General features: G+C 39.7%; 1 protein-coding gene across 1 annotated transcript in view; it reads left to right on the top strand.

Annotated features, from left to right (window-relative positions):
* The window catches only part of LOC126267089 (transcription termination factor, mitochondrial), a 35,695-nt gene extending 23,149 nt beyond the window's left edge, over positions 1-12,546 (top strand). The window contains exons 4-5 of the mRNA XM_049971957.1: positions 1,958-2,111; positions 10,364-12,546. Of these exons, the coding sequence (XP_049827914.1) occupies positions 1,958-2,111; positions 10,364-10,727 (518 nt within the window). The 3' untranslated portion in view covers positions 10,728-12,546. The remainder of the gene's footprint in view (positions 1-1,957; positions 2,112-10,363) is intronic.
* Positions 12,547-15,182: the final 2,636 nt, after the last annotated feature.

Below are 15,182 nucleotides of genomic sequence, written 5' to 3' on the forward strand. Positions count from 1 at the left end.
GAGGGTACTGAGCAATATCAGAAAACAGGCCACTGCTTTCCACAGAAGCTGTCCAGTCTCTCTTCAGTTTCTAGCTGTTCAGCTGTCAAATCTGCCACTCCTGCTGTGTTCTGGTGTGCACTTCTTCTGTCATGTGATTGATGCCTGCCAGCAGTATCAGCTTGTAGCGAAAGTATTTCACCACACAAATCTTCATTTCTATTTTACTTGCTCGCTATGCTTCACTGTCTCTCATCACAGTCACTTTATTCCTATTTTTCTTAACATCATCAACCTTTTTCAATTCGGGATTTGAAATGATTTCACTTCCCACCACAAGATTCAATAGCAATGATGCTGCAGGTTTTGTCTGATGGAATTGACTGACATACCTCTGTGATTTTTGTCAGAACCAAGACCTGCCCTGAATTGATGTATAATGCACTGTAACCTGGAAGAGCTGCTTAAAAGTCAGGCTGCACTATATGTGTCAACAAAGTGCATAACACATTCTATTTCCTAGATTCCATACGTTGAATGTCCTGGCTATTTCTTCAGAAAATACACAGCTAATCTCCTTTCCCATCCTTGATCAATCTGATCTTGTGTTCTGCCTCAACAAACTTGTTGTCAGTAGGGCATTAAATATACATTTTTCTGTCCTTTTCTTAAATTGTAACAATATTATGAAAAGGAAAGTTGCTACTTATCATATAGCAGAGATGCTGAGTCGCAGGTAGGCACAATTGTTGTGTCACAGTATAAGCTTTCGGCCATCAAGGCCTTTGTCAAAAATAGACAACACACACACACACACACACAGACACACACACACACACACACACACACACAAATGCAACTCATACACGTGATTGCAGCCTCTGGCAGCTGAAGCCACACTGCGAGTAACAGCAGCAGTGCATGGTGAGAGTGGCAACTGGGTGGGGTTAAAGAAGAGGCTGGGGTGGGGAGGGGGAGGGATAGACAGGTAAGGGCGGGGAAGTGCTGCTTGGGAGTGCACAAGGACAAAGTGGAGAGAGGGTAGGGCAGCTAGGTACAGTCCGGAGGTTAGAAGAGTGTTGGTGGAAAGCTGTGGGGGATTGCGGAAAAGGAAAGAAGTAAAAAGACTGGCTCCATTAGTGGAATGAGGGTTCTGTAGTGCTGGAATGGGCACAGGGAAGGGACTGGATGGTTGAGAGAAATGACTAATGAAGGTTGATGCCAGGAGGGTTATGGGAACATAGGATATATTGCAGGGAGAATTCTCTCCTGTGCAGTTCAGAAAAGCTGGTGTTGGTGGGAAGGATCCATATGGTACAGTCTGTGAAGCAGTCATTGAAATGAAGGATGTCGTGTTAGGCAGCTTGCTCAGCTACAGGGTGGTCCGCTTGTTTCTTGGCCACAGTTTGTCGGTGGCCATTCACGTGGACAGAGAGCTTGTTGGTTGGTTGTCATGTCCACGACATGCACTCCCCAGCAAGCAGCAGTTCACCATCCCCCACCCCTACCAATGCACTCACTCCCTCTCCCTCCCTACCCCAGTCTCCTCCTTAACCCCCTCCCTCTCCCCCGCTCCTATCATGAACATTGCTGCTGTTGCTTGGAGTGTGGCTTCAGCTATCAGAGGCTGCAGTCGTGTGTGTGTGTGTGTGTGTGTGTGTGTGTGTGTGTGTGTGTGTGTGAGTGAGTGAGAGAGAGAGAGAGAGAGAGAGAGAGAGAGAGAGGCTCTGTCGTCTATTTTCAACAAATGCCTTGATAGCCGAAAGATTATATTACGACTCAGCATCTCCACTATATGGTGAGTAGCAATTTTCCTTTTCTTAATATTGTTAAATTCCACCCTGGATTTTCCATTGGTTATTAAATTATTATTTCCAGCTGCCAAGGCCACAGTAATGTTGTCAGCTGTTGAAATCACTGCAGGAAATTGTTTATGGAAGATAATGTGTTTCTCTTTATTGTCTTCTTTACCTTACAGATGCAGGGATCCAGCCTGAAGATATTTTGAAAGATCTGTGGATTTTTCGACACAGTATAACTGCAATAAAAAATCGACTGAGCCAAGCAAAAACAGCAGAAGTTCCAAAAATCAAACCATGGATGGCACGTTGTGTTCCCCAGACATTTCAAGTGTAACTATTTTTAATTTTTGTAGGTTCTGGCCATTAGCTATAGCAACAATCTTCTTTATTCTTGTAAACTGTGTTATATGTATAAAGCACTATTACTCAACAACTGCCAAAATTAAAATGTCACATGGAAGACAAAAGCAATGTAAAATATTTACTGATGACAACTCATTTATATCACAAAAAGTTTTCTTGAGCTAAAGCAAAGCTTGAGTGAAGCAGAGAAGCTCTAGGAAAGTGTGATTTTGGAGAGCTGGAGTTCTAAATCAACAGACGAGCTGTATACATTGCAGATATGTGAAGTAAATTTGGAATGTAGCAAACAGGATTCAAAATTTAGGATACTTAATAATGTGCTTAATGTAATTTGTTACCTGATAATGACCAAGACTGTAAAAACTTTTTTATCATGTAAAATTATTGTCTTCTCCTTCAGTATGTCACCAATAAAAGAGCTGCAAAAATTATTGTCCTTTAAGGTCCTCTTTGAGAGTTAGAAACAAAAAAAGTCAAATTGTGGGAAGTCATGGCTAACCTTCCACTAGGAGACAAGTCCCCTCAGTTTTCTTGAGAATAAGATTTTTTTGTATGATGGTGCAGGCCCTTTTCTGATAGTCTACAGTCAGAAGGTGACCTCTCAGGCCTTGATGTGTGGCTGGCACTCTACTGTAATGTCACAATAGCTTTGTTTGCATATTTTTAAAATCTCACTTTATTTGTATGACAACATGCCTCCTGAACCTACTGAGAGGTGTCATGTATCATAAAATAAACCCATAACTTGTTAGTAGTGATTGTAGTGTTCTTGGGAACGTTGTTTCCAAAAGCTGCCAACAGTTTTTGTATTTGGACAGGTGTCAGCAACGTGAGTACTCAATAACCACAAACTTGTAACTTGTTCAAATTGTTCTTTTAAAACTGGGACGGCCAAGAACCCTGTGTGTGTGTGTGTGTGTGTGTGGGGGGGGGGGGGGGGGGGGGGGGAGTGGAGCTTTTGAACGTTCTCTCACATGACTGTGCACTTTCTCCACCAGTATGCCATGCTGTTGGAGTGGGAAGATGGGAAGACTGTGAAAGTGTCGCATTGGTTGGTAGTACAAAATTGAACAGTTTGCAGAGGGCTTGGTTTGATATTTCATATTTCTCAACAACGTAGATCACAAACAGACCAATTTTTTACTACTATTCAATAAATTTTGGCTAGCTGGAGACATAATAAAATTTATATCTAGCACAAACTGTCAGCACACAGACAGATGCAGACAGTTTTGCAGTTTTTTTTCACTGAGTCTGTTACATAATTGATACTTATTTAGTTTCATAATAATAATAATTAAAAGAAAGCCTTTTAGGTGTGTACATTGATCGAAATGTTAATATCAAGTTTGCAACCTCGTTATGAAAACATGATAACTTTTCCTGGTAAAAACAATGTTGGTTAGTTATTTAGTTACTTACATTTTCCATAGATCATTTGAATAATCCTTTTATCGAAATGATGTTTAACGGGTCAGTTTACAGGATGTATATACATTTTAGTGTTAAAATTAATGAATACATTAATTTCTAGTCCTACTCATGCAATGATGCTGTTGAGTTACTCATGAGAAATGATTTTAGGTTAGATTTAAAACTTGCTTTGCCACCTGTCAGGTATTTTATGCTGTTGGGCAAATGATCAAAAATTTTTATTGCTGCGTACCGAACTCTTTTTCTACACTACCGACAGCTGTAATAATGGCTAATAAAGGTCATTTTCTGCTCTAGTGTTATAAGTTTGGAATCATTATTCTTCTTGAATTGTAATCTGTTGTTGTTGTTGTTGTTGTTGTGGTCTTCATTCCTGAGACTGGTTTGATGCAGCTCCCCATGCTACTCTATCCTGTGCAAGCTTTTTCATCTCCCAGTACCTACTGCAACCTAATCTAGAGCATTGCACCCTGTTTACTGACTCCTATCCCTGTGCTACATTGATTGTTGGTATAATTTTACTTGTTGTACAGAACTGAATAAAGTGTTTCTTCTTAAATTCAAGGGAGAGCCACTTAATAATTCTTTGAAAAACATCGTCAACAATCTCGTCTGTTGCTTTCTCTCTTATGGGATTTGTTATAATGCTAGTATTGTGTGCAAAAATTATCAATTCTGCTTGTTGGGTGTTAAGTGGACGGTCAATCACATATAGTCGTAATTGAATCCTGTGGGGTTCTGTTTGTGATAGTTCTCCAGTCATCAAAATTTTCTTCCTGTTCAATATGGTTTGAATTATTTAGCACAACTTTTTGCATTCTGTTTGTTAAGTATGATTTAAACCAGTTATGGGCAAATCCATCAATTCTATAAAAACTTAATTTTTTTCAAGAGTGAAACATGATCTGCACAAACACCTTGGAAAGATCACAACACATACCTACTGGCAGTATTTTGTTATTTAAGGCCTGTAATATTTGGTAGATGAATGTATAAATAGTGCTCTTACTCAAGCCCTTCTGGACTCCAAACTGTGATTTGCTAAGTGAATTTTTCCTTTTGAAATGTGAGACTACTCTTGTGTACATTACTTTTTCGAATATTTTGGAAAAAGATAGCATCAGGGAAACTGGAAAATAATTGTTTAAGTCTTTTGTCACCATTCTTATAAAGAGACTTAACAATTATGCACTTTAATCCATTTGGATAATTTCCCTGTGCCAGTGATGGACTACATGTATCACTGAGGACATTGCTTATTAAGTTAAGAGTAATTTTTCAGAATTCTGTTTAAAATTCCACAAACACCAAATGAGCTTTTATTTTTTTGGAATTTTTAGCATTTTATTAATTTTACTGAAATGTGTTTGTGCTACTTTTAGTTCCCTAAAATTTTGTGGACTCACACCATTTAATCTTATTCTTGCTGCTATATTTAGAAAGTGATTGGTAAAAGTACTCACAACTCATGAATGATCAGTTACAACATACTCATTTAGCTTAATTGTTTGGGTATTTTGTACACTGACTGGATATTATGTCTCCCATTTGACAGTATCTATTATAGTTTTAATCTTATTATCTGCATGATTTACTTCTGACAGAACATGTTCACTTCTTTGACATTTTAATGACTTTCATTAAAATATTACACTTTTTGTAGTGTGCAAGTAATTTTGGTTCTTGATTTATTCTGGCTTTTATATAAATTTCTCTCCCCCTCTTACATGATATTTTAATTCCCTTAGTTATCCAGGCTTGCTTTTTTTAATGGGGATTCTGGATAGATTTTTAGGATAGCTACTTTCAAATATTGACACAAAATCACCATGGAATAAACTGACTTGGAAATTATTGTCTCTTTGTATGTATACCTCATCCCACAGCATCTGTTTTATGTTACTCATGAAACGCTGTATGTTGTTCCCCTTATTAAGCCTCACTGCTTTGTATGAACCTGCCTCAGTGTTGTAAGGTGCTATATTGCTTATTTCCATTAATTGTGCATCACGATCAGAGAGTCTGTTAACAATTAAGTATATGTTAATTGTTTCAGCTTGAGTACCGTCTATAACTATGTTACCAGTCAGCATCCTACTTCTTGCTGCACACAAGTTGGAAAATTACCTACTGAAATTAGACTGAAACAAGAATACCCAAGTAGAACTCTTGTTCAGTTTTAACATAAAAGAATTTGTCTTTTAAATGGGAACTACATTGCAGATTGATCAGTTCCTTAAGGACATGCACAGGGGAATTTTCGAGTGAAATGATGAAAGGTCCCAAAAGCAGCACAAAAACAGATGTAAGACTGGCAATGTCCAAAAACTCTTTAGGAAACTGTTCGTGTAAGTCTTTCAATGACACAATGAATTCTTCAGAATTCAAGTTTTCTTTAACACCAGTCAGTTTAGGTAAATGGACGGTATTCATTGTCAGAAATTGTTTCTCCCACAATGCATTTTTTTTTAAAATGCATCCATTTTCCCCACCAAATCGTAAATTAGTTGCTTCTCACCTCGCATGTCTTACTGAGAACAGCCTGCACTCTACTTAAAATATGAGGTCTGCAATATATTCTGTATCTTCTAATTTTCATGCTTGCTTTCCATTTTTCCTTGAGAAATTCAACAGTAGTAGGTCATTCCTGGCATACCTCTTTGACATAGCTAATGTACTTCACAGTAGTGTATAATGACTCAATGTTCTTCATTCAGTTCCATAAATAACTGTTACAACTGGTGACATAATAGTATGTGCAACTTCAGAAACTTTACTGTTCTTACCACCAATCAGGTGCTCCACCCCTATAAATAGGGCACAAAAGTGCTTATTGATGTACAAAACAATTGATCACATACAAATCATCTGTCAGTCATGGATTTTTTTTTTTTAAACTCTTTCTGCAATGTGTTGTAATGCTGTTCCTTACCAAATTTGTGGTAAACACCCCCTTCCCCAATAATATCACTGCACTACCGCAGCAAGAACAAGTGAACAACTGTATCTTTGCCTGGTCAGTTCTCTGTAGTATGCAATCTATGCTACACGCATTGTGTATACACCGTGAGAATAAAAGTATTCATAGTAAGTGATGGGAGATTAAGTGATTATTTATCGTCGTAATTACCATGCCCACTCCCCACTACCTAAAGAGATATTGAGAATTCTCTTCTGTGATTCCAATTGATTTTTAAAAGATGAGAGATCAGTAGACTGCCAAAGAATCATTGAGCCTGTAAAGTTTCTTTATACTATGAGCAAATAGTGAAGGAAGGAAGTGCTGACATCATGATTGTACCAAACTAAGGAATGTCATCCCGACTAACATATGCTGCACGAAGTGCCAGGAGAAACAGGATCACATCACATTGCTGAATGAAATATCTTAGTGTAACAAATACTTCCAAGCAAATCCAGACGTACTGATTAGTGACAGGGCAAGCCAAGTTTCAGTACACACACACACACACACACACACACACACACACACACACACACACACACACACAGGATACTTGTGCAATTTTACAAGCCATGGCTGACTCTTGATTTAAAATGATGTGGGTGGTTCTCACCTATGTAGCAATTTTTGTAACTTCTGTATCAATATTTAAGAATTGTTACATGATTGCAGCTGTAGTATGGCAGTGACCTTGATAGGAATAGTGGTGAATCCTGCATTCACTCATTGTAGGTCAGTTCTGTGCTCTTACCTTTTAAGAGTCAATGCCATTGGCAACTACAGAATTAGCCATTGAAGAATTTCCTATGTGCTCTTTGTTTAGAAATTATTCTTAATCAGTTTAGTAGAATACAAAACTTGATCACATAAAGTGACTCTGTTTCTGTAATCTTAAACTGTGGAAGTATGTTGAGGTATAACATTATTCCAGACAATGTTGACAGATCTGCTGACTGATAGCAATTGTGAGTGCTTCATAAAGTATCTGATATACAAGGTGTGTGAGAAAGTAATGAGACTGACCACAATGCAAGCAATCTGGCAATACTATGTTGCTCTGCTTGTGCAGATAGGTATGTTCATCCCTTCCAGATGCACAGTAGAGTTTCAGTTCCATGCAGCCATCATGTGATTTTTGAGAGTGTCATCAGTGAAGTTGTGTTACGCGAATGGAACAGCACAGCATACTTTAGAGCAACTTTATGTCACCATGTTTTGTGTTAAACAACGGGACTCCATGAGTGTGACCTTTGAAACACTGAAACAGGCAATGGGAAACATTCCTTATCAAGAGCACAAGCTTTTAGCTGGCACATATCAGTTATGGGAGGTGTAAAACATGTTGAAGATGAACCTTGATCAAGAAAATCTTCACCTTCAGAAGGTGACAAAAATGTCGAATGTGTGTGCTCTTGTCAGACCATTCCTCCAAGACAAAGTGTCAACCAAGCATTTTACAAAGATGTCTTTGAAAGGCTCAGAAAATGACAACTCAAGTGAGACTGGACATTGTGTAGAAGTGGATGCTGCATCATGATAGTGCCCCATGTCACATAGCCACATCCATCACGGAATTTTTGACCTCAAAAGGCAGTCCTGTTGTGTCACAGCCCCATGCTTACCTGATCTGAGACTTCGTAGTTTTTTCTTTTCCCAAAATTGAAAAATGTCATAAAAGAACGTCATTTTGGGGCTATGGGGAACATTTGAAAGAATGTGACGAATGTGTTAAAGGCACTACCAGCTGAAGTCTTTCAGCACTGCTACCAAGACTGGGAGCAATGAGTCTGCTGTTGTATAGCCACCAAAAGGAACTACTTTTAATGGAATAATATCAATATATGAAAAAAATAAAAACGTTGGCAGGTAAAAAAATCAGTCTCATTACTTTTCTTGCACACCTCATATGATGTCAGACTGGTAATATTATTGAGTACTTTTGTAAAAGCCTGCCCAGTTGCCCATGCGGTCTAACGCATGGCTTTCCGGGCGGGAAGGAGCGCCTGGTCCCCGGCACGAATCCGCCTGGTGGACTTGTGTCAAGGTCCAGTGAGCCGGCCAGTCTGTGGATGGTTTTTAGGCAGTTTTCCATCTGCCACAGCGAATGCGGGATGGTTCCCCTTATTCTGCCTCAGGTACACTATGTCGGTGATTGCTGCACAAACAAGTTTTCCACGTATGCGTACACCACCATTACTCTACCACGCAAACATAGGGGTTACACTCGTCTGGTGTGAGACGTTCCCTGGGGTTGTCCACCGGGGGCCGAACCGCTTAATAACCCTGGGTTCAGTGTGGGGCGGCGGAGGGGTGAAGTGGACTGTGGTAGTCGTCGTGGAGTTATGGACAACTGCGGCTGTGGCAGGGACGGAGCCTCTCTGTCGTATCTAGGCCCCCAGTTAACATACAATACAATACAATACTTTTAGAAAATAGTCTCAGTCTTTATTGAACAGCCAAACAGACCAGCACTTTTCAGAAGAAATACTTCAAAGCATAAGTGGGGACGTGTTAGTGGATGGAGAGGTGCTACAAAAAAAACCAAGAGAAAGAAAAGAATGGAACATAAAACAGGGGATGAAACTTTAAGGTAGTTAGAATGGAGGGCCAGTTTATTGGCACAAATGTAAACTGATGTTCCTGTCTCCTTATAGTTGGAATACTGAAACACTGCACGACAAAGTAGCCTCTAAATTTTTCAGACCACAGATTAGTTTCTCAAATGCAGGCAGGGATGTCATACAACATGCATTTCATATACCCAAGTGCAAAGGGTTGTGGCCATTCTTCTTGCACAGTGTGGTTCACTGATCATAAAAATAATTGCAGATGAAACTAACAATGTTACTAGTGACATCTCTTACACTTATACCAAATATGTACAATGAGCTTGCATATTCTGCTTTGTTGCACCAATGTCTTCTACAGTAATTCAACAAGTAGTGAAAATGACAAGATTGCCAACTGCATACTTTAGTTTATATGAAACCACCATCTAAAATTGGTTACAGAACTTAGACAATTGCTATAGTTCATATATGGTAACACCCCCCTCCCGCACACACCCCTTTTTAACTACAGTATTCTACTTTTGCCCATACAACTGTGAGGTGCATGAAGATAAAGTTGCAAGATCATTACAAAACTTTCAGAGGCTATCTTAAAAATATGAGCCCTTAGCATTAATGCTCATTAATCAGGAAGGTAGCACATTGTATTGTATGTTAACCGGGGGCATAGAAACAGCAGAGAGGCTCCATCCCCACTGCAGACATAGTTGTCCACAACCCCATGATGACTACCGCAGTCCACTTCATCCTTCTGCTGCCCCACACCGAACCACTCTTTCAGGGTTATTGTGCAGTTTGGCTCTCGGTGGACCCAACTTTCAGAGGTATCTTAAAAATATGAACCCTCAGCATTAATGCTGATTGATCAGGAAGGTAGCATGTTGTGTTATTTGTTAACTGGGGATCTAGAAACGACGGAGAAGCTCGTCCCCCCCGCAGCCACAGTGGTCCACAACCCCAGGACGACTACTGCAATCCATTTCACCCCTCTGCTGCCCCCCACTGAACCACTCTTTCAGAGTTATTGTGTGGTTTTGGCCCCGGTGGCCCCCCATAGGGAACATCTCACACCAGACAATTGTAACCCCGATGTTTGCCACACGGCATTTCCCTCTGAAAACTATGAACAGTCGCAGGGGTACAGATTCACAATATGAGACTGATCACTGCAATGGTATGACACAGTATTTTAGCAGTAATGTGTATTTATGTGCTGAGATTGTAACGATAAATCTTTCTTCTCCTTACAGGACACTGAGGCGTCATGTACAGCATCGCATCCTCCTAGCACCTCACTCTACAGTTATTGACTACCTTAGTGAGCGCCTGGAGTGTACTCCTGAACATGCTTCTTACATAATGAAGAGAGCTCCAGCATTGCAGCGAACACATATTTCAAAATTGAAGAAAATGATAGATTTCCTTTATGAGGAAGGATTCTCCGCAGAACAGATACGTCAGATTCCACGAGTTTTGTGTCATAGTCCTGAGACTGTAAAAATTCGCTTGAAGGAATTAAGAATGTTGGGATATAATCCATCATCTCTTACTGTTCTTTGCAAAAGTAAACGAATATATAATAGTTTTGTAAATAAATTGTTGCAGAAGTGCTGACATAATTTATATTTGTATAATGATATTGCATATCAGTTGTGAGATTTTTTTAAATGAAATATACAAATTTTCCTGAAATTTTTTTTCCCCACCTAAAACATTGGGATTTTGCTAGTTCAGGATCTGATAAGGCCATGGCTCTCTATATAAATAACTAGTTAGAATTCCTATTTCTTAATTCTTTGTTTGCAGTTGTAGAAATCATGACATAACATGAAGTTAAGACATTGGTTTTATCTGTCAGTACATCTGTGATCCTTGTGATGTGTTTATCTACTGGCATGAAAGGTGACACTCTTTTCCAAGAAGCACAAATTATCAGTGTTTGCTTAGTAGATGGATACCAGACAACATCCACAGATCTTCTAGGACTATGCATAGCTACTGCACTGTGCTCATGGGAACACTTAGTATATTTAAAAGACTAGTGGGAATAAAGTAAAGTTACCAATAGAGACAAGAGGGTGTGAAAGAGAATTACTAATTCCAGAAACAAGAACACTATCACAAAAGAGATCTTTTGTGCTGCATATTATTGCTGATTTTGGTGACCAAACAACGAGAACCAACTTTGCACACTTCTACACATTTATGTTCAGGAGAATAATACTGTTCGGCAGTCCTACACACAAGCAAGGTGGCACACTAAACTTCCATTCAGGAGAAGCAAACCTCATATCCTCACTTAAGCATCTAGATTTAGGTTTCCTGTCATTTGTCTAACATTCTTAACAGGCTGACTGCCATAGCCTAAATGAGTAAACTGCTCCCAGAAGCCATATGAAGCAGTACATACAGTTTGATTCATTATTTCATCTGTAGTCCATCTGTATCATCAAAACTTTAAAAAAATGTTGCTTGGCAGGAAAATGGATGGCAGGAAAATGGAGTCTGCAAATTAGCTTACAGTTGGTGAGCAGAGAATGAAGTTCAGCTCATATGCCAACTACAAGATAACTCATCAACAATCATCTTGCATATTTCAAAGCATGTTCAATAATATGATTCACATCTTTGTTGTAACTGCATTAGTAGTTGTTCAGACATGATAATGATATGTATCATTATTGGTGTTCAATTTTCCTTGTAAAATCGCTAGTGATAAGAGGAAATAGTGAGGTAGAACTTGAACAGCCATTTTCTGTTGGGATGGGATGAATTTCCTTGAATGGTGCAAGTCTCTATGAACCATCTTCACATGAGCATTCAAGTGAGGGTTTGGATGCAGACAACAGTGAATTCAATGAAGAAGATGAGCAGGTTGGTCCAGCAGCAGGCACTACAAATAACAGTGATGAGTGGAGTGATATTCCTCAAGACTCATCAGTATTTGTGTTCAGTGAGAAAGTGGTATTGAAATTAGACCTACAAAATTTTGACATCAATGCACTTGTTGACCTTTTTTTCTGAAGAGTTTCTAATGCCATTATGTGAACAAATTAACCTATATGCAAGCCACGAAGGAGAAAAGTGTGGGAGGAGAAGACCGACCAGGCTCTCGAGGTGGGAGATACAGATGTTGTGGAAATGAAAGTATTTCTGGGGCTGTTGCTGCACATGGGACCTTGTTGTATTCCATTTATAGTACAAGTCCTTTTCACAGTGTCATGTTCAGGATATCTATCATGAGTAGAAACAGATTTCAGGTGTTATTGAGATGTTACATTTCTCAGACAACTCACTGCAATCCAGTGGCTGGCTCTACAAAATTGACCAGTTTTGTACCATTTCAGTAACATTATAAACAATAATTATGTTCTGGACAAGAGTCTCTGCACTGACAAATCAATGGTTTTGTGACACGGCTGTCTGTTTCTTAGAGGCAGTATATCAAGAACAAGAAACAAAAGTATGGTGTAAAACTTCATGAAATCTATGAATCAAAGGGTGTGGTTCTCAATATAAAAATCTACTGTGGCAAGTCATAGGAGAAGGCTGAGATGCGTCATGCATCTGAAGTTGTTTTACACCCAATGGAAGCTTTCTTGAATGAAGGATATATGCTTCAAATGGACAATTTTTATGATTCTCACCTTTAAAACTGTTGTCGACTTACAAAAATTATGTGTGTGGAACATTACATGGCAACAGAAAGGAGGACCTAGAATTGTTACTATTAAAGTGAAGAATGATCAGATGGTGTGCAAAAGAAATGACAGTGCTGTTGTTTGCAAATGGGATGTCCTGACCATTTCTAATACGGAAAAAGTTCATGATCAAAATGGCAAAGTTGCCTTGAAACCAAACATAGAGACTACAACAATGGCATGGCAGGCATTGATCAGTTGGTTCAAATACTCTCATATTATTCAGGATTGTGAAAAACTGTTAGATGGCAGAAAAAGCTTGCTCTATGTGTAATGAAAATTTATCTGCAAAATGCCCACCAGATTTATAATCAAACAGCAGGAAGGAGAATCAAGTCTATAGGTTTTAGAGAAAAATTTAGTCAGGTTGGGGATAAGATGACAGACACCCAGAAGAAAATCATGACAGATGGCAGCTTTCATTATTTGGAAGCAATATCCACCACTGAGAAAAAAGTGTGACTAACATAGCCATGCAGAGTGTGCCTGTAAAAAAATTCCATGAATTATAGTATTTTTGACCCACTTGTGAAGAAAAACCAGCTCTTTGCGTGGAAAAATGTGTCAAAACATATCGTCAGTTAAAATAAAATAAAACTGTGTTTTCATTACCATTAGCAACACAAAGTATACATTTTACATCTAAAGCTAAAATACTTGAACACACTTTTCTGTTAGTTTATTCCAAGTGTGAAAATAAAAATTGTGTTGTAGCACATCCAGATAATTTACTGTACCTGTCCCTGACACTCAAGACCTGTAAATCATGCATATTTGCTACGTATGTTTTCATATCTGACTTAATGCAGAAACTCGTTTTCTACAAGGTAACTTGTAATGGGCGGATACACATGTGACAAGACTGGAGTAGGAAATGCAGGGTAGGTGGACTGGACTGGTCACGCACTTAGGTCTCTGGGGCAAGAGGTTGGGAATAGGAGTGGCATAGGAATGGACCAGGATGTGTAGCTTGAGTGGGTAATGGGACACCTCTTTAGGATGGGTAGGATGGCCCTCATTTCCAGACCTCATGATAAATAATAAAAGCCCATTTCTTCCAGTGCAGGGGTGGTGGGAGGATTAGGAGTGTGTGAAGATATCACATGGGAACCTGTTTACAAACTAAGTTTAGAGGACATGGCCTGTATGTGAAGGCCCTTGTGAGACTTTCAGCATACTGGTCCAGGGAATTCTTGTCACTGTGTGTACGCTGTCCACAAGTGGTCAGGCTGAATGGGAACAAGTTTTTGGAGTGGAAGGGGTGACGGCTTTTGAAATGCAAGTACTGTTGGTGGTTGGTGGTCTTTGTGGACAAAGGTGTGGATGGAGTCATGAGAGAGGTGGATGTCAACCATCAGGAAGGCAGCATGCTGTGTGAGGGACCAGGTGAAGCAGATAAGTGAGGTGTTAAGGTTGTGGAGATATGAGGATGTGTCTCTTGGCCTTGAGTACATATCATGAAGATATCATCAGAAAGGGGTTTGTGGTTTTGGGAAGCAAGGAAGGTTTCCAGATGATCCACAAAAAGGTTGGGATAGGCAGGCACCATGCGGGTGCCTATTGCTGAGCTACAGATTTGTTTATATACTCTCCTTAAAGTTGAAGTACTTGTGTGAGAGTATAAAGTTGGTAAGGTGTATGAGGAATGAGGTGAATTTGGACACTGGGAGAGGTATTGCTCAATTGTGGCAAGGCCTTGGTCATGGGGGATGATGGTGTATAGGAAGGTGGTATCAGCAGTGACAAGTAGGGATGCAGGTGAGAAAGAAGGGGGAAGGGGGGTTGGAGAGTTGGCAGAGGAAGTGGTCAGTATTTTTGATGTGAGAGGCTAGCCTTTGGGCAAATTGTTGGAAGTGTTACTCAACTAAGGTGGAAATTCTTTCAGTAAGAGCCCAAGTACCAGCTACAACAAGGTGACCAGAATTGTTGGGTTTGTGTATTTGCAGGCGCTTATAGAAGGTGCTCGTGCATGGCGTCATTGAGTAAGAAGGGAGATGGCCTCAGGGGAGAGCTTGTGGGATGGGCCTAAGAATTTTAGTAGGGACTGGTGGTTATTTTGGAGTTCTGAGATGGGATAACTATGCCAGCACTTGTAGTTGGAGGAGTCAGACAGTAAGTGAAAGTCTTCTGTCAGGCAGTCACTGCAACTCACCATGACAATGATGAATGGTGGAGCCTTTGTCTGAAGATAAGACTGTTAAATCAGGATGAGTTTAGATATTGAGAATGGCTGTCCTCCTCTCTTCTGCTGAGAGGCTTGTGTTCTTAAAGGGCCTAGGGAAAGATGGTGAGGCCAAGTTGGAAGTAATGAATTCTTGGAAGCTGACCAGGGGATATGGTGTGATTAGGTGGAAGGTCATGATTGGAT

The sequence above is a fragment of the Schistocerca gregaria genome, chromosome 4 (assembly GCF_023897955.1).
Source record: "Schistocerca gregaria isolate iqSchGreg1 chromosome 4, iqSchGreg1.2, whole genome shotgun sequence".
Taxonomy (NCBI): Eukaryota; Metazoa; Arthropoda; class Insecta; order Orthoptera; family Acrididae; genus Schistocerca; species Schistocerca gregaria.